Genomic DNA, 25,345 nt, shown 5'->3' with positions numbered 1-25,345 from the left:
AATCCTGACTTTACTAGACTTGCTGTGAGTCCTTGAGAGAGTTACTTAATCCTTGTGTCAGTTTAATCTCCTGAGAAAAGGGGGGGACAATAATACTACCTGTGTCTTACAACTGTTACAAACACTTTGAGTTAGTCTTAAGAACTTATACAGGGCCATAGAAATTGGCCAATAATTATTAGGTACTACTAATAATAATATTAATAAAATAAAAATAGTAATTTGTTAGGTCTTGTACTAGGCAACAAATGCTCTGCAGAAACTCTTTCCAGAATAGAGTCCTTTCCCTAATGTAGGCTGCAGTCTGCTTTGCCCTGCCAAAATGAGTCACATTTCTCTCCCCCTCCCCCCTTTTTCTTTTTCTGGTTGTCTGAACCATACTTAGGTGATAAACTTTCCCAAAACAACAGACTAACAATCTTCCCAGCATTCCCCATTCCCAAAAGGAAACATCCAAAATGTGAGGGAACTTGTTTAGAAGCCTTTCTAACACGGCTTCTAATTTTTACCAGCCTCTCTGCCTCTTATGGGACAGAGAAACTGGGAACTAGTCTCAGAGTCAATGCATCACTATTGATATAGTTTGAATGTATGTTCCCTCCAAGTCTCATGTTGAAATGTAATCCCCAGTACTGGAGGTGGGGCCTGGTGGGAGGTGTTTGGTTAATGGAGGCAGATCTCTCAAAAATGGCTTGATGCCACCATGACAGTTATGAGTGAGTTCTTACTCTATGAATTCACATGAGGTCTCGCTGTTCAAAAGAGGCTGGGACTTTCTCCTTTCTCTCTTGCTTGCTCTCATCACGTGATATGCAAGCTCCCGCCTTGCTTGCCACCATGATTGTGTTTCCTGAGGCCTCATTAGAAGCAGATGGCAGCACCATGCTGCTTGTACAGGCTGCATAACCATGAGCCAAATGAACCTCTTTTCATTACAAATTATGTAGCCTCAGGTATTCCTTTATAGCAACGAAGAACGGACTGACACAACTACCATCTCTTAAAGAGATTAAAGCTTGGGGATCAGCACTAGACACTGTGAAGCAGGATCCTGAATTCAAGCCAGGGGAGGTGTCCAGAAACAACCTAGGCATTAGTCCCAATGTGTAGTGTTCACTGCTTTGTTGTCTCTTTGGCTTGCAAATGTGGCTCCCTAAAAGAGAGACTTACTATGGTAATAAGGAGGCCTGAAGGTCTTATCAGCAACCCCCCATCGAGGTGGGAAGATGACAAAATCAGCGATGGCCACTCCAGGGCGGACAGACTTAGCAGTCAACACTGTGAAAATGGATGGGTCCTGTGAACACACAAGGAGAGACTGAACGCACAATGCAAGAGTGGCAACGGGACAATGACACACATTTCATGCACACTTGAAGGTGTTTGCAAGTGATAGTCTAATTTCTTTTCATTTATTTACTTTGATTCAACTTTTAATTTCAACTTTTATTTTAGATACAGGGGTACATGTGCAGGCTTGTTACATGGGTATATTGTGTGATGCTGAGGTTTGGGGTAGGGATCTGATATATGGTTTGGCTGTGTCCTCACCCAAATCTCATCCTGAATTATAGTTGCCATAATCCCATGTTGTGAGAAGGACCAGGTGGAAGGTAATTGAATCATGGGGGCAGGTTTTTCCCATGCTGTTTTCGTGATAGTGAACAAGTCTCACGAGATCTGATAGTTTTATAAAGGGCAGTTCCCCTACACATGCTCTCTTGATTGCTGCCATGTAAGACATGCCTTTGCTCCTCCTTCACCTTCCACCATGACTGTGAGGTCTCCCCAGCCATATGAAACTGTGAATCCATTAAACCTCTTTTTCTTTATAAATTACCCAGTCTCGGGTATTTCTTCATAGCAGTATGAAAACGGACTAATACAGGATCCCATCACCCAGGTAGTGAGCATAGTAGCCAATAGGTAGTTTTTCCACCCTCCCCTTTCTAATAGCCTCCAGTTTCTATTTTTTCCATGTTTATGTCCATGGGTGCTCAATGTTTAGCTTCCACTTATAAGTAAGAACACGCAGTAGTTTTCTAATCCTGCATTAATTTGCTTAGGGTTATGTTTTCCAGATGCATCCATGTTGCTGCAAAGGGACAGCCTAGTTTCTGATCAAACAACAGAAGTCTGGGCTTGTCATCAAGGTGCAGTAATCACTCATGACTTTTTCCTCTTGCTGTGCTTGAAGTGAAATGAATTAACACCAGCTAAAAGGATTCTGAGCTGCTTTTTCACACTGCTGAGCTTATATTACATGCAACCTACTACCCTGTGGGTCTGAGAACCAATGGTGCCTCAGACCCACAGGGTAATAGGTTGCTTCTCAACCTCAGGTCAGGGTGGCTACAGCTGAGATGTGCAGCAGAAGGGATGCTCAGAGCAAGGTGGAAATAGAAATAAAACAAAATCCAAGTTTTGGTGTAGATGTGCTTCTCTTTGGGAGAACACAAAGATTCCAGATTGTATCCATTGGCAGAAAAGTCTGAGAAGTGGTTCATTGCTTTCTTTGTTTGACTTTCCAGTCTAAAATACATCATTTACAATACTAGTCTTCATAGTGGTAGTGTAGGGATGGGACAGGCTGAGGGACAAGATTATGCTTTTTAAAAATTCTTCAGAATTCTTTAGTAAAAAGATTGAGATTCAATTTAATTGAAATCAACAATCATGTTCCCTTTCAGAGGCCATGCAAGAGTCTGGGGATTCAAAGATCATGGGGATTGATTCCCTGCTTATTTAGCATTAATTGGGGGAAGGGGGTGGGCAGCTAATTCTCCCTGAAAGGATCAAGGAAGGCTTCAAAGAGGAGGTGACATTTGAGGTAGGTCTTCAAGAATGAACAGAAAGAAAGAAAAAGAGAGAGAGAAAGAAGAAGGAAGGAAAGAAGGAGCACATGTACTCTTGAACCTAAAATAAAAGTTTAAAAAGAGAGAGAGAGAGAGAGAGAGAGAGAGAGAGAAACCTGCACATGTACCCTTGAACCTAAAATAAAGGTTAAAAAAACAAAAGAAAGAAAGAAAGGGGGGGGTGGTGGAAGAAAGGAAGAAAGGGAGGAAGGACTAAGGAAGTGGGAAGTGAGGGAAATGACATTTTAATCACAGAAAACACATCAAAATGCACAGATATTTTGTTAAGAGGAGAGAAGGCTAAAACCCCAATGCATTGACAGAAGGGAGAGGGGCAAAAGGTGGTACTGGAAAATGAGTCCAGGGACAGATGGTGAACAGCATCAAACACCACGCTTCAGAGCTCAGACTTAATCCTAAGCCATGGGAAGCCTGCAAAGGTTTTCTAATGAATGCAGTGGTGGCATGATCAGAACTGAATTTTGGAAAAATAACTATAGCAGCAGTACAGAGAAGACTGCACCTGTGTAAATTCAAATAAAAATACACGCAACCCTTAATGCTGTGAGAGTTAACATTTCTTCATCTGTCATGGGAAATGGTCTGAAACTATTAAAGCAAAGGCAGTGAGGCACAAATAAAGCTTTATCAGTGTCTCAGGATCCTTTTTCATGCTGTTTGTTTGGGGCCTGACGTCTCACTTTTCTTTTCCCCTTTGCTTTTATTAAGAGTTGCTGCTGTTCAGAGAGATAGTTTGGTTCCCCCAAAGATAAACTGAACTGGCTCAGGATAATCTTTTTGCCTCTTGAGACTCTGACTTCTGCTCTAATTATCCTTCCACTCTGTGTGTGAAGTTAATCACTTATGAAGTGGGCTGCAGAATGAACTGCCCCCAGGATCTCCGAATCAGCACCTTATTAAGTATGAAGGGTCTTGCGGGCCTGCACTGTAGACCAGGGACCTATTTGTGGTCCCCTAACTGACTGAAAAATATGACCAAGTGTATGCTCTAGAATTTCTTTGGTTTAAATTCAAGCACTGAATGTTATGAGTCACTTTAGAAGTGGGCTATCCGCCCTAACACTGCCAAACACAGCCAGAAATGGAGGCACTGGGGTGAGCAGTCAGAGATTGTAGAGGAGGCTCTGGAGCTGTGATGTCAGAGACTTCTCCAAATTCATGAAGTTTCTTTCTCCTCATTTCACCACCGACATTAACACTTGGTTGTTTTGGGGGATACATTTTCTACAAAGAAACTAAGTATTTAACCACTTAGTTTGGCAAACACAAGCCAGAGTATTATGAACCCTCTGTAGAGAACAAAGCTGTGTTCACAGGGGAGCGTTGAGTATCTGTCTTGGCTCCCCTACTAGCTCTGCTATTTACTCCTTCACCAAAGGACAAATGACTATCTCTAGGGCTTACAACAGTGACATTGGAAATGTTAGATCTGTAATTGTCAGGGGTCTACTGTGGACTCCCTCCACCCAAGGATTGTCTCATCCCAGGGCCCCTACAGGGTTCACACTTACTGCATGGTCAAAGGCCACTGAGTTAATAACCATGAAATTCTTCAGGTTGTATTTGTAGGGTGTATAATTCCCATGCCAGGCCACAACATTGAATGGGGAGACATCCTAATAACAAAAAGCAGGAAAGGATGATTTTACCATCTAATGCTTTTGTAGCTGTGATCCCACAATATGTACTGGGTATACCTCTCTCTTCTTTTGATTTGATTTTGTTCTTGATTTAATTCTACTGTCCTTTGGGAGAAGTATAACCGTGAATCATTTTGTGGTTGCTCCACATGCCCTCCACTTAGCCACCAATCCTTTCTGGTTCATAAGCTGCAGCTGCCTTCTGATCACACATGCAGCAGAAGCACAGCATATTCTCCAAGTATTGCCTTTTCAACAATTTTTAGCCTAACTGTGAGGATCTGTGGATGTCAGCAATTCTCAAACAATCTGGGCTACCTTCTGTTTCCTGGAGCAGAGAGTACCTGCTGTGATGTTTCTCCAGGTAATTTCAGCCTAGAGGGGCTTGCAATAGACACAGTGCCTGGGTTGGTGAGTCCATGAGAGGAGAGAAGGCCTCTAAGAGTTCCAACTCCAAGGACTTGAGACTTCAGAACAATCCTAACATAATACTTCTTGGTCCTGTCCTGGAGTAGAAGAGGATTAGTGTTCTGCCATAGGAAGATGGTCCCTTCTGTAGCTATGGGTATGAATGCTCTAAAGATTTTAATGGAGCCGCAAATCATAGAGGCATGGTCAGGGTTAACTGGAATGACTAGAAATGTTGAAGTATCTGAGCATAGCAACAGTGGGAAGACACTGCCATTCCTAGGCATGTGGAATAAGGAGGAAAATATTGTTATAGAACTTCAGCAAGAGCCTGAATTATAAAAAAGGGGGATACCCAGTGGTGTGCTGGTAAATATTTAACAACTAGCACTCTGAAGAAAAATATAAAGCATTGACATAGAGTTTACTGATTTCTAAGGTGTATATAGTCTCATCATGATCATTTTCTTTTTTTTTTTTTTTTTTTTGAGACTGAGTTTCACTCTTGTTACCCAGGCTGGAGTGCAATGGCACGATCTCGGCTCACTGCAACCTCCGCCTCCTGGGTTCAGGCAATTCTCCTGCCTCAACCTCCTCAGTAGCTGGGATTACAGGCATGCGTCACCATGCCCAGCTAATGTTTTGTATTTTTAGTAGAGACGGGGTTTCACCATGTTGACCAGGATGGTCTCGATCTCTTGACCTCGTGATCCACCCACCTCGGCCTCCCAAAGTGCTGGGATTACAGGCTTGAGCCACCGCGCCCGGCCATCATGATCATTTTCTAGCTACCAATGTGACATCGCTGAATACAGAGTTGGACAGAAGTATGCAAATCAGCTTTTGCAAGTCACTATGAATCAGCTCCAGCATACCACTAGAGCTACCCAACAGGAGCTCAGGTCATATGGGGGATGCAGCTACTGCCAGAAACACATTCCTAAACAGGGAGGAAGCAGGGGAAGAAATATCCCAATTTTCTTTCCTCTTGCCTTCCAATTTCCTGGGGGTTGAACCCAGCAGAAGCCACCTGGTCAGGTGATACAGTCAACCTTCTAGGACACAGGTCACGGCAAAGAGGGAGAATGGATCAATGGGGACTCACACAGAGAATAACCAGCATAGGGTCCACTTGGAAAGTGCGAACCCTTCTGGAGGAGCTGCTGGCTGCTTCTAGAATTGTGGTCCTCTAACAATTACATATAAACAATGATTTGGGGAACATGCTTAAAATGAATGTAGGTTTTCATCCCTATCTCCAGAGGTTATCATTTTTGCAAGGCTAGAGTCGTATCTAAGGATCTGCATTTTAAACAAGCCTCCTTGAGGGTTTCTGATGCAAATAGCCCCTGAATTTTGAGAGATCCTGACTCCGAGAATGTAAGGATGACAATGTGTCTGCTTCGAGGGTTAATTTCTAAGTGCCAAACTGGTTGACCTCAGCTGGTTGGCATTATCTCTGGATGCTGCCTAAGAAGAATAACATACCTTGGAAAATATAAAGAATAAGTCAAATAGACAAAATGAAGCAAACAGATAATGCTAAACAGAAGAGATCTTTGGGTTCTTCTTCTTATATGATTATTTTATTCTAATATATATTCAGCATATTTAGTAATATGTTATAGAGTCCATATGGCATTGTTATTATTATTATTATTTATTAATATCTGTGCCTTTGCTTGGTGTCCTGAATTTGCCAGCCTGGTAGTATAAACCAAGCCAAGCTAATTAACTGAATTCTACTTGTTTTGTAGAATGGCCTGTATTTGAAATAGGGTGCTATTGGAGAATATAAATCTTGGACGATCTGTTGTTAACTCATTTCCTTATGCTGCCCATATATTATGTTTTCCATACCATTTATAGAGACCTGCATATTGGTAAGATTTTCATTGCTTGGTGAGTAGAAAGGGCACAACCTTTGGAGTCAGAGAGAGAAAATGCTGGTTCTGCCACTTACTATGAAATTGGTAAGCTATTTATCATTACTGGCCTTTTTCATGACTATGAAAGTATCATTGACTATAAGAACTGTTTATCTTATTTGCAGTGCCTTAGTGGTATAACAATGAAAGGATATATGTAAAGTTTCTAACATTCACCTTGGCAATCAGTAAGTGCTCAATCACTATGCATTTCCTCCCCTGCCTGCCAACCCTCTTACTTTACCTGTTTGGCAGCAAACAGCTTGCCCTGGTATTTATTAATGACAGTGTAACCAGATGGTACTTTGCGATCCTCATACCAGGCAACGGGTATCAAGAAATCACGAGGATTGGCCAAGCCATTGGCCCCTAGAATACAGTAACCCAAAAGTCTTTTAGAAACTTCCAAAACATAGGAAAGATGCCTTGCATTGCATGAAGAGAAAGGCTTTCTTTCATGTCAAGAGCTACTCTACAAATTGCTTTCATTGCCCAAAGATTCACTGGATTTCCAGTTTGGTACCTTTTAGGAAGACTCAAGGAATCTGGTCAGAAAAAACATTCACAAAAACCAGCATTACCTTCTAAGATTGTGGAGTGACTATGTTAACAAAACCATCTTATATGCATTATCTTATCACTACAGGGGAGGGGAAGGGAAGAGAGAAAGAGACAGGAAAAGAGGAAAAAGGGAAGATCTGAAAGAACTTCAGAACTTTTTCTTTTCAAGGAACCATTGAATATTCTAGAACTCATTGACAGTCCTTGATCTCAGATAGGAAGGATTACAGGCTGTTGCCTTAGGCATGCCTCTCTGCTCCTTAGACAGAACTCAGATTCCAAGTCTGTAAAACTGCTCTCCAGCTTGAAAAACCTGTCTGCCACTCAGGAAGAAGAAGTATTTAGGACTTGCCTGCTTACCTTTGCTTAGCAGTGAGTGTCTCCTCCAGAGAAAGAAAATAAATCAAAAGACCAAACATGAAAAACGTAAGTGCAAAAACAATTTTAACTCTGAGAGGAGCGAGCTGAGGAGTGTTTTATCATTTCCATCTCCTGGGGTTAAAAAAAATAAGCCCCTGGCTGGTTAGTAAATTATAGATATTTTCCAGAGGATACATGTTCCATGGAACCTGGAGGCTATGCTGACTGTATAGCAGCAGGAAGCCAGAGCAGAGTGGGAAGAGTGGGTGGTGAACAGGATGACAGACGGCCCACCATGGCTCCAGCTGCCTCTTGCTGCCTCCCACCTTCCTCTGCATATTTGGATTCCTTAGGGGAGTTGACCAGAAGGCACACACTGGCCTGTCCCTGTTTGCTCTAAAAAGCTGTTGACAAGGAAGGGAAGAACTGGGAGGTGTGACCAAAGAGGAAATCAGGGCCAATTTTCCCAGCCACTCCTTTCGCTCCAAGAGGCAGTCTGAGATCAACCCCTCCTAACATTTTCACTTCCTCAAGCTTGCCAGAAGAATGGGTGTTGGGGGCAGGGGCCTTGGTTCACTTTTGAATATTTTAATCTGCCTCCTGGGGTATGGTTTCTAGATCCTTCATAGCACTGAGTGATATACTTTTTTTGACAGCTAAGTGTGTGGATTTGGTGGGGTATACACAGAGGTTCATAGACTATGTGTCACCCAGTCCATCCCTCCTTTCCATAGGAATACAGCCCAGGCCATTTTTACGGCCTTTCCACTTTATTGTCTATAAACAACCCATTGACTGAGCAAAAAGATCTTCCTCCTAATCACAAAGCTTATTCCCACTTGTATGCTTTTGCAAAGCTGTTCCCTTTCCTCTTTACTCTCCTCAACTTTTCGTAAAGAATTAGTCAAATTCTCATCTCTTTTGTGGAGCTGTTTCTGGTGACCCTGGCCCATAGTAACCCAAACTTCTACATTTTTTCCTGTACACACTGTGTGTGCAACCAGAAATCTACTACATGCTATCTTTATCTCCAATGTTTATATACTATTCTAGAGAGATTTATAATGGATTGGTTTGGGTTGCTTTCTGTTTTGCATGTATTTTATGGAAAGATGCTTGGTCTGGAGAAGAATTTATCTAGAGAGAAAAGTGGAAGTTTGAGTGAGATAGTCCAGAGGGAAGGATGTTTAACTTTTATGCAATTAGCTGTGTCCTATATCTCAAGTGAGGCTTAGAGGCTTGTAATGAAGATTTACCAATTGGTCCAAGGTCAGGTAACTCAAAGTGGACACCGTAGACCTCCAAGATGTAGCCCCTGGTTTCCTCAAACACATCTATGCTGAACCGCATTCCTCTCTGGAATGGAAAGTAGACACTGGTGTGCCCTCTGAAATCACAGCTGTAGTTATAAAGAAGCTGCCCAGAGCCATAGCCAGTCCCACATGCAAAAATAAAGCTCTGGTTTGTTGAGCTGACTGAGAGGTGACCAGAGCAAAGATGAGTTAAAAAGCAAAACTTAATTCCTAATCACATATGTGACCCAAGCCAATTCTAGTCTACCCTCTCATTGGGTCCAGAGATAACGATAAGCCTGCTTTAGTCACATTAAAAAAAAAAAAAAAGTCAACCTTCACTGTTTCTACTGCCATTAGTGGGAATAGGGCCTTATCCAGACTGTATGTAAATATTTAGTAAAGTGCAGTGACAAGTGGTCTGTGCTTTAGAATTATGTGCTATATTAAAACAAAGCAGGCACCCAAGCTTGCTTACTCTCCAGCACATGGAACCTTCTGCATAACTCAAGCTCCCTCCTCGTTGCCCAGACATGACAGAGAAATTTTAGAGTTGGAAATAGCAGCAGCTGAAACATCTGACTGCTCCCAAATTAGTGAGAGGCAGGGAAGAGAATGGGACACATCACCAACCTGAATGACGCAGATCTCATTGGGCTGTACAAGCATCTTGCCAAACTCGGTGTAAATGAGAAGGTTCCCTTTCTGGGGAACTGACAAAAAAAGACAGGGCAGTGGTGAGCAATTCTTTTGGTGTGATAACCATTTCACGAACAGGAAAGGCTTAAGGGCTGCATTTGCTTTTTCATTCCAAAAGAAAAGAGCTTTATTGAGTCTCTTGGAGGAAAGGATATATTCTGACAAGTTAGATTAGCTATTTTCCTATCTAGAAGAATGTGAATAAAACAATGACTCTGCTTTTGTTGTCACCAGGCAAGGAACTTGTATATGCACAATTTTGTGATATAGCCAAAAAGGGGTAGCAGAAATAGGATGGAAAGTCACCCATTTCTGTTAGTTCCAGTGAAAGGCTGACGTTTGCTTATATAACGTATACACCAAAATGTTGACTCCAAAATATTGATACTAAAAAAACCATCAAATGTAACAGGCAGACCAGAATAATCTCTGATAGACTTTACATTTTAGATGGTCTCATGAAAATTTGAACTTAAACTGCAGTTACTAATGATAAATGGGCTTTTACTGAGTGAGTTCAAAGGCAAATACAGTTATCTTAATAAGTTAATCCCATTGGTATTAGTCTTCCTTTCTTTTCAGCTGCCCAGGTCTCCCACATCAGAAAGGTCCAGAAGAGGTGGGCAAAGACGGAGAGACAAAGAAATAGAATAGGAGCTCTGAGGTACACTAGAAATCTTTTCCAGACCACTTGTGGCCTCTAGACCTCAGTCTCTGGATTGCACTAAATGAAATAAGACAGATTGGAGAATGAAGGAAAGTAATGTGCATAAAATTAGAAAGCAGCTTGTGGCTAGGGGTCAGTTAACAGTGAGGGGGTCTGAAGTCTTCAGAACTCACCAATCAAGAAGTCCCCATCTGAATTGTAAAAGCATCTGAAACATATAGAGTAATTCCTGTGATTTTCAGTTTTAACATTATCTAGACAAATTAATTCATAACACAAATTATTGTTTAGTACCTACTCTGCACCAAGCTCAGAGCTGGCTATAAAATGGGGAGCAAAATGACTCAGGTACTGCCCTTGTGGAACCTGGAGTCTAGTGGGGAGTCAGAGAGCAATCAAACAAATTACAGAACAAAATCATTGCAGCAATCAAATAACTGCAGAACAAAATCATCATTGTAATGGCCCTGTTCAAGGGAATGAAAGAATAAGGACTTGGTTAGTTTAAAGAATCAGCAAAGGCTTCTTCAAAGAAGGGACACATTTGACCAGAGATCTGAAGGCGTTATCTAGGTGAGGTCTGGAGAAAGGAAAGAATGTTCCAGACAGAAGGAACAGCAAGTGCAAGTGCTCAGAAGGAGGAGGGCATGTGGCAGGTTGAAGGAAGTGAATGAAGGCCAGTGCAGCTCAAATGGAGACAGGGGAGGTGGCCTAATATGAGATTTGACCCAAAGAGAGGCCTCCAGAGCCTTGCCATAGGGGTGTGATCTTGCCCCTGATTCATGGCTCAGGAGTTAAATGTCTTACACCACAGGTCGCTAGCCAGAAAATGTGGAGTTGAGCTTTGGACACAAATGGTCCAGTTCCAGAATTAGCGTATAATAAGGGAAGAATGCCATTTGCATACTTGCTTTGCAAAGCCAGTTTATAAACTCCTCTACTTAGGAATTTTAAGCTTACACAGAACTATTAGCTGAATCCAAAGTCTGTTAGCTTGACCTGCCACTAACGGGTGAACCTAATGGAAACTCACAGAGTGACCTGGGACTCAAGAACAGCCCTGGAGAACCTTAGAAATTAAGGATATTCAAGAGCACATATTCTTAGGATCTCCTGAGGGCTGGGTCATAGGTTACTTGGCACTCATATTTGGCTTAGAATAAATAAACTCAAATATTTTACATATTAATAGTTTGACTCTTTTTGTATACAATAATTTGGCACCTGGACACAAAAGGCCTCAGAGAATACTCAGAAACCTGAGGGAGTTGCCTGAACTCAGAGCTAAGGTACCAGCAGGGGCTCATGGAAAACCCCTTCAACTTTAGGCTTCTCCTCTGATGGAACTGTTAAGTCCCCCTGAGCCCTGTTTTGTTGATGGTCCTTGATTTATTCTGAGCTTTTTTTCTTTTTCCTCCTAGGAAGTTCTTGTTTAGATTCCTAATTCTAGTTCACAGATGCATTCTAAAGGATTTTTTCCATTGTCTTTTTCTAAAGACAAGAAGAATGACCCGCTTTTGGGTACCTTTTGGTTTCCAGTTTGGAGGTGCATTCTAAATAGTCTTCTCCATTGTTTTTTTCTCCCCAAATTTAGCTCAATTGGCTTGTCTGCGCATTTGCATAAGAAATTGAACTGTCACTTTTACAGAGAAAGGGCATTTTGTTCCTCCCAGCTGAAAGTCACCTTGGGTGTCCAGGGGCTGAGTTGCAGTGTCTGGGGGATTAATCCCCTGTGATGTGCAGTGGCCCTACAGGGAACCCCCCCACAAAAAAAAGTTTAAAAAGGTTTGTCCTAGAAACGCATATAAGAGCTGATTACTTGGCATTTTGAGGCCTCTCCGAGGTGCTAGATCTCTGGAGAAAGAAACTGAGACACATAAGAGGGTGAAAACAACTCCATGGTGAAACACTGTGGAGGCCTGCCCACAAATGGTACACTGATCCGCCACCCAAACAACTCCCAGGCCACAGTTCAGTTCCTCCTTTTAAGAAAAAAAGTGTGGGAAACAATCTAAGAATGAGGAAAGACACGGAGAAAGGTGCCTCTACTTGCAAGCGTTTGTGTAAAATGGAAAAGTTCAAGGGCATGCCAGCGTTTCTAGTATTCCTGTACTAGAAACTCCTAGTTACATATTACAGTCTGTTGTGCACATTTTAAACTGGAGACTAGGGTAAACCACAAGTTCAAGTTCAAGGGCATGCCAGGGTTTCTAGTACTCCTGTGCTAGAAACTCCTATGGTTACATATTACAGTCTGTTGTGCACATTTTAAACTGATGGGAAAACTACATAATTCAGAGCCCAAAGGTCAACCTGCAACTACAGAGTTCCTAAGTTCTCCAGTTCTCTGTTTTCTTTTCTTTCTCCTTTAAATGTGCTGTTATTTTTCTACTGAGACAAAAAACACTGTTTGGATCTAATGTACACCCTACATGTATTGATTGATGTCTTATGTCTCCCTAAAATGTATAAAACCAAGCTGTAGCCCAACCACCTTGGGCACATGTTCTCAAGATCATATTCAGCTGAGGTCACTCATATTTGGCTCAGAAAAATCCTTGAAGTTTAAAAAACAACAACAAAACAATATTTGGACTCAGAGTCAAATGCCTTTCAATCTACTCCTACATTCCAGGGCTCCATCCTCCCTTTTCTGTTTACATTGTTATGTGATGTTCTTGTTTATATCATGGGTGCCAGTCAAGATAAATACCTTTTGGCTAATTTATTATCATTGTCAATAAATATATATCAATATTGCCTTGAGGAAAAACCCAATAACAAAAACAACTAAGTATGTGCATATGTGACTTCACAAGAGCAAGATCTGGAGTTTACTTTCTGGCCAACAGCCCTTAAGGGATGGGCATGTTCTAGTCTAGAACTTAGCCACTTACCTGTTCTCCATGGAGGTATTACAGAGGAAAATGTGGATAGCAAGCCCATTGTTAGACTTTATGTCTCCAGCTCCACACAAGGTGTGCAGGCCCTGGGAGAGAGCCACAGGAGAGGGAAAGATTAATGTGAACGGTGCCCAAGAGACAGCCCTTCCACTGGTCCCTGATGGTCATGAAGAACATTTCTACTAGGCTCTTCCCTTTGGGACCAGTGGGACATTTGGAATCCAGGCAGCCTCTGAGGAGCCTGAATTTACTGATTCATGTTTGGTAGTTTGTGGTTTACCCTAGTCTCCAGGCATGGCCTAAATCTGGGTTGTCTTAGTGGCTATATCAGAAGAACTTACAGAGCATCAGTTCATTACTTTGTATTTTATCAGTTTGATGCTTGACATCAACTGGAAGAAGAGAGTCTGTTGGAGGTACCATCAGGCATCTACGAGGCTCAGGGAGGAAGGTTGCAGCATCAGGGAACGGTTAAGGCCCCTCAAGTACACTCCACTATGGGCAGCCCTCTGCTTATGAATAGGGTTGGCCTAATCTCTCTGGAACAGGGCAGACTGCATTCTGACAGACTGCAATTCTCTCTTCTGTGTGACCAGATGATGCACAGTGCAAGAAACCTTAACACATGGGCCTTCTCAAAGCAGCTCTCAGCCCCAAACCTGCAGATGGAGAGCACAAAGGAGGGAGCTCTGCTCCTCCAGATATCCACGGTTCACACAAGAAAGGGGATGGGGCTACCATTTTGTATTTTAACTAAATTTGTAAGTTTAGGGTATATTTAAGTAAGTCTACACAGGGTTTGGAGCACTTAATGAAGATGAGAACTTCAAGATGATTCCAACAATTTATCCTATGGTTGGGCACTTGGACTGTCCCTAAGAAAGCCATGAGCTGAGGGTGGTCTGCAGAGCCCTCCACCGGTTGCTTTGAGCCCCACTTCCTTAGAGATCCTTTCTCCTCTCTCCAAGATACTCCTTACTCTGGGCAGTTATTCCAGTATTCCTAGCACCTATAACTACCGAACAGAGCTTCCAATCAGCATTGCACTAACTAGAGTTGCCTTGCTGAGTCAATGCCATTCTAGCCCAATCTACTTCAGGAAGATAATGAACTTGGATGGGAAATATTTTCTGTTTATTTTTGCTAATCTCTGAGTGAAATTTATCATTTCCTTCAACTAATATGAATGTAGGCAACAAACCATAGCAGGATAAGAAGTGCCTATAACTTCATCAATGATAAAAATAATGGATATCACATTATAGTTGTTATAGATACCTCAAAGTATATTTATGCTCATACCATAATTATTAGATGTTTTCCATAGATATTATGATTTAGCACATTAACAAGACAGAATATATATGACTACAAATCAAATTTGTTTTTAATGTTATTTTTGTCATTATATTTCAATATCATTAGCTTCTTTGTAATTTTATATAATATATTTTATATATTTATAAACAAAGACATCATCAGACCATCAAAATAAGCAAAAAGATTCAAAGCCCCTGTTCTAGCCAAAAGAAAGGAGCTTAAGTAGGAAAATGTTCAATTGCCACTGGCCTTTCTGAGATATAAATAGTTAATGAGTACCCTTTGGTGTCAGGGGTCATATGGTTTCTGTAAGTAAGACATCCCTCCGCAAGCCCCCAAAGCATATGCAGGTGGTTTTGTATCTGCTGCCTCCTGATAGGGCTGCTTCTGCTTGGAATTCAGCCTGCATATGGTTGGCTCACTCACCACAGAAGAGACGAGAGCAGTAGGAGGCGCATAGTTAGGACAGACTTACACTCACAAAGTCCACTTTCTTTTGAGATGCTTTTGGAATCTCAAATGGTTTCCATCTAAGCTGGAAAAAAATACACATACAGAAAAATTACTTCACAAAGGGAAACCATAGACCTTCTAAATAAATAGCATCAATTACACAGAAGAGAAAGGAAAGCTGCTCCCTCTGTGAGGCTCTCCTTGTGATTTTGTTATTTTAAAATGATTATCCATCATTTTCTTAAAGGGACTCTGTTAGTGTATATGTTATTTGTGCATGCACACGTGTGTGTGTGCGCGCTTAAAACTATATGAATATAAACTGCTTTTGTTCCTTGGCACTTTATAAAAATAAAAGAAAACCATTGCTTCCTCTTTTGGAAGCTATTTGTTTCTTTTAACATTTTGCTCAGGCACATCAGTGAGTTCTGACTGATGCTGCTTTTTATGCTATTTATAATCAGCTCCCTTTCCTGGCATGCCAGTCTCTCTGTGTGGGCTCCTGACACTGCAGGGGAAGGTTCTACTTCTACTTCAAGCCCTTAGAGTTTTAAATTATTTTTTTTTAAGAGAAAGAAACAGCACCCAGCTGAGATTGGATATGGTAAATGCCGTACCAGGTTCAGCTGTACTTCACGAAACCCCACGTTTGTCCCTAGGCTGCCTGACAGTTCAGTTTAAATCACAACAATCTTTAATTTAATAATGAAGTGATCTAAGGAAGTAGGGAGGAAAATCAGCAAGTTTAGGCACTTCTTGAAGTGTCAGCCCAGTATTTGTTAATCAACTTGGCAGCAGGCCTGACCTAGCCAGACTGGCAGCTGATAAGCCCAGCTGCCACATCGCATGGAGTGACCTGCACCCTGAGGACCAGCTCCATTGGCTGCAGAACCTGGTCAAGGTGGGCTTGGCAGGGCTTCCATCAGGTCATAGGGCTCAGCTCATTCTGTATTTCAGGAAGCCAGCCAGATGGGAAAGGAAGCAGCAAGTAGAAAAGGCAGCCCTGAGATTATTCTGCCTCTCTGACATACACTGTCAGGCAGCAGCCTTCATTTCTTCAAAGTAAAGCAGGATGATCACATTCTAAGATGCTTAAAAGGGATGTAAAATGTTGATTTGGGAAACAGTGCTGCAATCATGCTTCAGAAAGAAAGAGATGCTTTAGGACGAATTCCATTAAGGGTGGTATCTCTTAGGGGTGTAATGGGGGACTTGAGAGCAAGAATCTAGGAAATAGTTTCTCAACCCTGGCACTACTGACATTTTGCACCAAATAATACTTTGTTGTTGGGAGGTGTTTGGTGCTTAGCATCATCCATGGCCTTCCCCCCACTAGGTTCCAGTGGCATTCTACCAAGTTGTAACAACCAAAAATGTCTCCAGACATTGCCAAACATCACTTGGGGGGAGATTTTCCCCCAGGTGAGAACCAGTGACCTAGGAGGATATTTCCCTAACATCAGGAAGTGCCACAGCTAAGCACTGCTGGGATTTTTTAAGGGGAAGTTCTGGTCTACCACTAACCATTACCTGCTGCTTCATTCTATAATAACAGAGCAGAGTTTTTATACTCAGGAAGATTGTCAGGAAGACAATACTACCTAGAATCTTAGTTTCAAAAAGAAAATCCAGAAAGAGTCATCTTTCTAGATTTCCCAGTAGAAGGGATTTAAGTTGTCTGGGTAACCTTTTAGCTCTATCCAGAGATTCTCAATCCTGGCCACACATGAGAATCACATGGAGAACCTTTGAGACAAAGACCAAATTAAATCAGAATCTGTAAAGGTGGGGCCCAGGCATTGGTATTTTATAGAAGTTCTTCTAATGTGCAGCTAGGGTTTAAGAATCAGCACACCCAACCCAGAGGTTCTGTGATTCTTGGATTGATGAACCAAACATCATACTCAGAAAAGTCCACCCAGTCAACCAACCAATTAGTCAACTAAAGTCTGCCATCTTGGGCCATATGTGGTAGTGACAATGCCAGTTGCTAAATGGCAAGAACGATTAATTGGTACAAGTCTAAGGATTTACAAATCTAAGGAAAAGGTGATCAAGAAAAAAGAAAAGAAGAAAGAAGAAAGAGAAAGAAGTATCTGTAACTTTACCAATGATAAAAATAATGGATATCACATTATAGTTGTTATAGATACCTGAAAGTATATTTATGCTCATACCATAATTATTAGATGTTTTCCATAGATATTATGATTTAGCACATTAACAAGACAGCAAGAGAGAAATCCCAGTAGCAGGGGATTTGCTGTCTGGTTTGTTGGACTGGGTTTGTTCATCTGCCTGATATTAAAATATCTGCTGTAAGGCCAGGCATGGTGGCTCACGCCTGTAATCCCAGCACTTTGAGAGGCCAAGGCAGATGGATTATGAGGTCAGGAGTTCAAGACCAGCCTGGCAAACATAGTGAAACCCCATGTTTACTAAAAATACGAAAAATTAGCTGGGTGTGGTGGCGCATGCCTGTAATCCCAGCTACTCAGGAGGCTGAGGCAGGAGAATCATTTGAATCCAGGAGATGGAGGTTCCAGTAAGCCATGACCTCACCACTGCACTCCAGTATGGGCGACACAGTGAGACTCGACTATGTCTCAACAAAACAAAACAAAACAAAACAAAACAAAGAAACAAAAAAAACCCTGTTGTGAGTATAAATAAAGTCCTGGCCCTCAGAGAAGGCATTTGTCTTCTGTGAGTGGGAAAGACTGAGCCAGAGAGATTGATGGGTCGACTAGGTCAACTAGTCATTTTTCAAGGTCTTCTGTAGCACATCAGTCCTCAAGTAATGAGAAGAGAGAGCCTGGGGTGGTGGATGAAAATGCAACTACATTTCATATTGATGGGAGCATATCTTCAATATGGCTCACAATCTGGAAGAAGCAATGACCTTGATGAACCTTCTCTAATCCAAAAATGATCCCCACCAAATGACAGAGATGGTACAGAGAGGGGAGTCATTTATCTGTTGGCCCTGATGGCAGAGGATTATACAGAGTATAATCATACTGGGCCTGTATCATGAAGGATAATAAAATCCCCAAGGTGGTTCTGATAAACTCAGTACTCACAAGAGAAAACCAGCTTTGGATTCGCGGGCAAAAGATTTTGGTTAGGAGCTCTGATGTGATATTTCGGTAAATGTGAGGAGGGAGATCTGGGGAGAGGATTAATAGGAAGAGTCCATAGACTGCATGGTAGAAACATCTACTGAAGCTAGCTGCAGCTTCATTGTATGCTGTGGAGCAATAACTCTCTGATCCAAGGCCAGACCAAAAGGACAGTGCACTGGGGACTTGGGTTTTGCTACTTTCTCTGTTCCCATGTACTCTGTGATCTTCAGGAAAGCCATTTTCTCTCTCCAAATTGTGTTTTTTTCTTACACATAACAACGGGGTGCTGGTGAGAACTACCATTCCATAATTCTCTCCAGAGAAGAACCTCTGAAAGAAGTAAAGGATGCTTGCTGATTGATTTAGTTCTTGCTATGGGCTAAGTTGTGTCCTCTTCCAAATTTGTGTGTGGAAGCCCTAATCTCCAATGTGGCTATATTTGGAGATGGGTTTTAAGGTTAAAAGAGATCATAAATGTGGGGCCCTAATCTGATAGGACTGATGGCTTTGTAAGAAGAAGAAGAAATCTCTCTCTCTGCATGCACTTAGAAGATATGCTATGGGAGGGCATACTAAGAAGGACCGTCTTTAAACCACTGAAGAGTCTTACCAGATATCAACCCTGCTTATACGTTGGACTGGGACTCCCAGTCTTCAGAACTGTAAGAACATTTCTGTTGTTTAAACTACCCTATCCGTAGTATTTTGTTATGGCAGCTCGATCAGACAAATATAGTCCTACAGCTTTTTTAAAGTTTATTTTATTTATACTATTGTTAGTTTCTTCTATATAGAATTTACTTATTAAACATTTCAAAAACAATAAAATCAATTGTAATGCCCAGTGCAATAGCTTGCTTATAGTAGGCATTAATATTTGTTGAATAACTGAATGGATAAATGAATCTAAGACACTGAGAACATTGCTAAAAACAAGACTAAAGCAAATTTGTGAGGTCTTTTTTTGGGGGCGGGGACCGAGTCTCGATTTGTCACCCAGGCTGGACTATAGTGGCGCAATCTTGGCTCACTGTGTCAAATGATTCTTCTGCCTCAACCTCCCAAGTAGCTTGGACTACAGGCAGATGCCACCACACACCGGCTAATTTTTGTATTTTTAGTAGAGATGGGGTTTTGCCATCTTGGCCAGGCTGGTCTTAAACTCCTGACCTCAGGTGATTCACCCATCTTGGCCTCCCAAAGTGTTGGGATTACAGGCATGAGCCACCAATCCTGGCCTGTGAGATCTTTTGGAAGTCAAAATAACATTCAGGCAATAGCTATAAAATGAAATATTTCTAAAAGTCCACAGATTATTTCTAAAATATCAGTTCTTCATACATGTGTAAAATCATCACTTCCATATATTTTCTTTATTTTTTTTCTTTTTTTACTTGTTTTCCAATTCTGTTTCTTCTGTAGATCACTTCTGTATTTTTTCTGACCTTCTGTTCAGTTGTCCTATCAACTGTTGAGAGAGGGGTGTTGAAGTCTCCAACTAAAATTGTGGATTTGTCTATTTTTCCTTTTAGTTCTATTATTGCTTCACATATTTTACAACTGAAATCTATGCATTCTATAGGAAGATAAACTTACTTGCTAGAAACGAGGTGGTCAAAAATACTTTGAAAGCATCTTTAAGGGTGTCCAAAGTTAGAATTAAAGATTATTTTAGACTACCAAAAGAGGAAGACAGAATTGGTGGCAACGTTTGGTGATCAGGATTCAAAATTCATGCTCAGAGATGAAAAGGAAATATTAGATAACTGGCCTATGTATTTCCAGTTAGAATACTGGGAATTGAGCTAGATGATCCAAATATCCCTTTCAAAGTGGAGATTCTTTGATTTACTGAGACTCCCTCTATAATTCCCATGGACTCAACTAAATTGGATGACTTGGGTACTCTCAACAACACTGGCTGAGAATAGCTAGACATATCATTAGAAGTCAGTACCACCTATCCAAGAATTTTGAAGTAACTTCTAGGTGAAATAGTCTTCATAATGTGCATATTAGTCTGTTCTCACATTGCTATAAAGAAATACCTGATACTGGGTGATTTATAAAGAAAAGAGGTTTAATTGACTCACAGTTCTTCAGACTGTACAGGAAGCATGATGCTAGCATCTGCTCAGCTTCTGAGGAGGCCTCAGGAAATGTATAATCATGACAGAAGGTGAAGCAGGATCAGGCATGGCTTACATTGCAGGAACAGGAGAGAAACAGAGAGAGAAAAAGAGAGAGAGAAAGAGAGAGAGAGAGAGAGAGAGAGGTGGGAGGTACCACAAACTTAATTGATCAGATCTCATGAGAACTCACTCACTATCATGAGAACAGTACCAAGGGGGATGGTGCTAAACCACTCATGAGAAACTGCCCTCAAGATCCAATCACCTCTTGCCAGGCCCCACCTCCAGCATTAGGGATTACAATTAGATATGAAATTTGGGTGGGGACACAGATCCAAACCATATTATTCTGCCCCTGGCTCCTCCCAAACCTCATGTTCTTCTCACATTTCAAAACATAACCATGCCTTCCCAACAGTCCCCAAAAATCTTAACTCATTATAGCAAAACTCAAAAGTCCAAAGTTCAGTGCATACAGAGAACTCATCCCAAGGGAAGAATCAGGGAAGAAGGAATGCAACCCCTGAGAAGCATGCCAATGTATAAAAACCCCAAGTCAAAGGTCAAACCATGCACTTGATTTCTCAAGTCACTGCCTTTGCCCTCTTCCAAGTGGACTTTATTATCTTCTTGCTCTAAACTTTTAAATAAACTTTCACTGACTTCAAAATATACTATAAGGCTACAGTAATCAAAACAGCATAGACCAATGGAACAGAACAGAGGCCTCAAAGGCAATGCCACACATCTGCAACCATCTGATCTTTGACAAACCTGAAAAAACAAGCAATGGGGAAAGGATTCCCTGTTTAATAAATGGTGTTGGGAAAACTGGCTAACCATGTGCAGAAAGCAGAAACTGGATCCCTTCCTGACACCTTGCACTAAAATTAACTCCAGATGGATTAAAGATTTAAACATAAGACCTACCACCATAAAAACCCTAGGAGAAAACCTAGGCAGCACCATTCAGGACACAGGCATAGGCAAAGACTTCATGACTAAAACACCAAAAGCATTGGCAACAAAAGTCAAAATAGACAAATGGGATCTAATTAAACTCCAGGGCTTCTTACAGCAAAATAAACAATCATTAGAGTGAACCAGCAACCAACAGAATGGGAAACAGTTTTCGCCATCTACCCATCTGATAAAGGGCTAATATCCAGAATCTACAAAGAACTAAAGCAGATTTACAAGAAGAAGACAAACCAATTCAAAAGTGGGCAAAGGATATGAACAGACTCTTTTCAAAAGAAGACATATATGAGGCCAAAAAACATATGAAAAACTGCTCATCATCACTGGTCATTAGAGAAATGTAAATCAAAACCACATTGAGATACCATCTCACGCCAGTTAGAATGGCGATCATTAAAAAATCTGGAGACAAGAGATGCTGGAGAGGATGTGGAGAAATAGGAACACTTTCACACCGTTAGTGGGAGTGTAAACTAGTTCAACCATTGTGGAACACAGTGTGGCGATGCCTCAAGGATCTAGAAATAGAAATTCCTTTGACTCAGCAATTCCATTACTGCGTATATACCCAAAGGATTATACATTGTTCTATTATAAAGACACATGCACACGTATGTTCACTGTGGCACTGTTTACAATAGCAAAGACCTGGAACCAACCCAAATGCCCATCCATGATAGACTGGACAAGGAAAATGTGGCACATATACACCATGGAATACTATGCAGCCATAAAAAATGATGAGTTTGTATCCTTTGTAGGGACATGGATGAATCTAGAAACCATCATTCTAAGCAAACTGACACAAGAACAGAAAATCAAACACTGCATGTTCTCACTCACAGGTGGGTGTTGAACAATGAGAACACATGGACACAGGGAGGGGAGCATCACACACTGGGGTCTGTTGCGGGGGTTAGGGGAGGAATAGTGGGGGGTTAGGAGGTTGGGGAAAGAGAACATGGGGAGAAATGCCAGATATAAGTGATGGGGGGATGGAGGCAGCAAACCACCTTTTCATATATATACCTACACAACAATCCTGCATGATCTGCACATGTACCCCAGAACCTAAAGTACAATTAAAAAAAATTTTTTTTAAATGTCTAAAGTTCAAAGTCTCATCTGAGACAAGGTAAGTCTCTTCCACCTATGAGCCTGTAAAATAATAAATAAGTTAGTTACTTCCAAGATACAATGGGGGTGTAGGCATTTGATAAATACTCCCATTCCAAAAGGGAGAAGTTGGCCAAAACAAAGGCCCCATGCATGTCTGAAACATAGCAGGGAAGTAATGATATTTTAAAGCTCCAAAACAATCTCCTTTGACCCCATGTCCCACATCCAGGGCACACTGGTGTGAGGGGTGGGCTCCCAAGGCCTTGGGCAGCCCTGCTCCTGTGGCTTTGCAAGGTTCAGCCCCTGCAGCTGCTCTCAGTGTCTGCCATTGAGTGCCTGTGGCTCTTCCAGGTGCACAGTGCAATCTGTGGATGGATCTACCTTTCTGGGCTCTAGAGGATGGTAGCCCTCTTCTCACAGCTCCACTAGCAGTGCCCCAGTGGGGACTCTGTGTGGGAGCTCCAACTTCACACTTCCCACTCCCACACTGCCCTAGTAGATGTTCTCTGTGAGCACTCTGCCCAGCAGCTGGCTTCTGCCTAGACATCCAGGTTTTTCTATACATCCTCTAAAATCTAGGTGGGGGCTCCCAAGCCTCAACTCTTGTATCCTGTGCACCTACAGCCTTAACACCACATGAAAGCCACCAAGGCTTATGACTTGCACCCTTTGAAGCTATACCTAGATCCCTTTGAGCCATAGCTGGAGCTAGAGCAGCTGGGATGCAGGCAACAGTGTCTCAAAGCTGTGCAGAGCAGTGAGGCCTGGGGCCTGGCCCACAAAACCATTCTTCTCTCCTAGGGCTCTGGGTCTGTGATGGGGGGAACTGCCCCAAAGGTCTGCAAAATGCCTTCAAGGCCTTTCCCATGTTGTCTTGGCTATCAGCACCTGACTCCTTTCTACATATGCAAATTTCTGCAGCCTGCTTGAATTCTCCTGAAAATGGGCTTTTCTTTTCTACCATATGGCCAGGCTGCAAAATTTCCAAACTTTTACACTCTACTTCCCTTTAGATATGAGTTAAAATTTAAATATAAGTTTAAATGTAAACTTATTTTAAAATGTAAGTTCCAACTTCCGGTTATTTATTTGCTTGCACATGTGAGAATAGGCTGTTAGAAGCAGCCTGGTCACATATTGAATGCTTTGCTGCTTAGAAATTTATTCTACCAGACACTTTAAATCATCATTCTCAAGTTCAGAGTTCCACAGATCCCTAGGGCAGGAGCACAATGCAGCCAAGTTCTTTGCTAAGGCATAACAAAAGTGACCTTTGCTCTAGTTCCCAGTAAGTTTCTCGTTTTCATCTGAGTTCTCCTCAGCCTGGACTTCATTGTTCATATCACTATTGGCATTTTTGCCACAACAATTTAACAAGTCTCCAGGAAGTTCCAAACTAATCCTCATCTTCCTGTCTTCTTCTGAGCCCTCCACTCTTTCAACCTCTGCCAGTTACCCAGTTCCAAAGTCGCTTCCACATTTTCAGGTATCCTTATAGCAATGTCCTGCTCCTTGGTACCAATTTTCTGTGCGTGTTTGTTTTTGCACTGCTATAAAGAAAGACCCGAGATTGAGTAATTTATGAAGAAAAGAGGTTTAATTCTGCAAGGTGTACAGGAAAAATAGCAGCTTCTGCTTCTGGAGAGGCTCAGGAAGCTTTCAATCATGGCAGAAGGCAAAGGGGGAAGGAGGCATCTCATATGATAGAAGCAGGAACAAGAGAGAGCACGGGAGGTGGTTGCATGGTGGGGTGGATTTCTCATGAATGGCTTAGCACTACCCTCTTGGTGCTATGACAGTGAGTTTATGACATACTCATGACAGTGAGTTCTCATGAGATCTGGTCATTTAAAAGTGTGTAGCACCTCCCTTGCTCCTGCTCTGTTGCTCCTGCACCTGCCATGTGAGATGCCTTGCTCCCCCTTTGCCTTCCACCATGATTGGAAGCATTCTGAGGCCTCCTGCGAAGCAGAAGCCTTTATGCTTCCTGTACAGTCTGTAAAACTCCGAGCCAATAAACCTCCTTTCTTTGTAAGTTACTCCGTCTCAGGAATTTCTTTATAGCAGTGCGAGAATGGATTAATACAATGTATTAACAGTTGCTAGCAGAGAGATCCAGGGTAATTTGTGGTGGTGAGTTTCAGTCCAGACTAAGAAAGATAGGGGGGATTAAAATAGAACAGTGGCTCACTTGAATTCTTCAGAAACTCTGGAAATTTGAGGAAAAAATGGTAGCATGAAGTATGTGAAGAGAAATCATGCTTTGGTTGATCCATTGGAGTTCTTTGAGGTAACAGGCAAGAATACAGGTAAGGCAGATCCAAGTCACTGTAATTTAGATTTCTAAAAGTCTTTCAGGCCGAGAGTGGTGGCTCATGCCTGTAATCCCAGCACTTTGGGAGGCCAACGCAGGCAGATCACCTGAGGTCAGGAGTTCGAGACCAGCCTGGCCAATATGGTGAAACTGTGTCTCTACCAAAAAAAAAAAAAATATTAGCTAGGCGTGGTGACAGGCACCTGTAATCCCAGCTGCTCAGAAGGTTGAGGCAGGAAAATTGCTTGAACCCAAAAGGAGGAGGTTGCAGTGAGCTGAGATCACACCACTGTACTCCAACCTGGGTAACAGAGCAAGACTCCATCTTAAAAAAAAAAAAAAAAAAAGGCCGGGTGCGGTGGCTCATGCCTGTAATCCCAGCACTTTGGGAGGCCGAGGCGGGTGGATCACGAGGTCAAGAGATCGAGACCATCCTGGTCAACATGGTGAAACCTCGTCTCTACTAAAAATACAAAAATTCAGCTGGGCATGGTGGCGTGTGCCTGTAATCCCAGCTACTCAGGAGGCTGAGGCAGGAGAATTGCCTGAACCCAGGAGGCGGAGGTT

General features: G+C 42.0%; 1 protein-coding gene across 2 annotated transcripts in view; it reads right to left on the bottom strand.

The window, feature by feature from the left end:
- The window catches only part of HGD (homogentisate 1,2-dioxygenase), a 56,266-nt gene that overhangs the window by 9,724 nt on the left and 21,197 nt on the right, over positions 1–25,345 (bottom strand). The window contains exons 5-12 of one of the 2 annotated variants that reach the window (XM_032298947.1): positions 15,130–15,189; positions 13,329–13,420; positions 10,605–10,639; positions 9,699–9,778; positions 9,030–9,129; positions 7,097–7,221; positions 4,388–4,492; positions 1,171–1,297 (exon numbers count right to left, since the gene is read on the bottom strand). In XM_032298947.1, coding sequence (XP_032154838.1) covers positions 1,171–1,297; positions 4,388–4,492; positions 7,097–7,221; positions 9,030–9,129; positions 9,699–9,778; positions 10,605–10,639; positions 13,329–13,420; positions 15,130–15,189 — 724 coding nt within the window. The remainder of the gene's footprint in view (positions 1–1,170; positions 1,298–4,387; positions 4,493–7,096; positions 7,222–9,029; positions 9,130–9,698; positions 9,779–10,604; positions 10,640–13,328; positions 13,421–15,129; positions 15,190–25,345) is intronic. The other variant, XM_032298948.1, reaches the window with a different exon arrangement.

Source organism: Sapajus apella, unplaced genomic scaffold, assembly GCF_009761245.1.
Source record: "Sapajus apella isolate SASKATOON/1434 unplaced genomic scaffold, GSC_monkey_1.0 scaffold40, whole genome shotgun sequence".
NCBI classification, from domain to species: Eukaryota; Metazoa; Chordata; class Mammalia; order Primates; family Cebidae; genus Sapajus; species Sapajus apella.
This window is presented reverse-complemented; position numbering and strand designations above follow the sequence as displayed.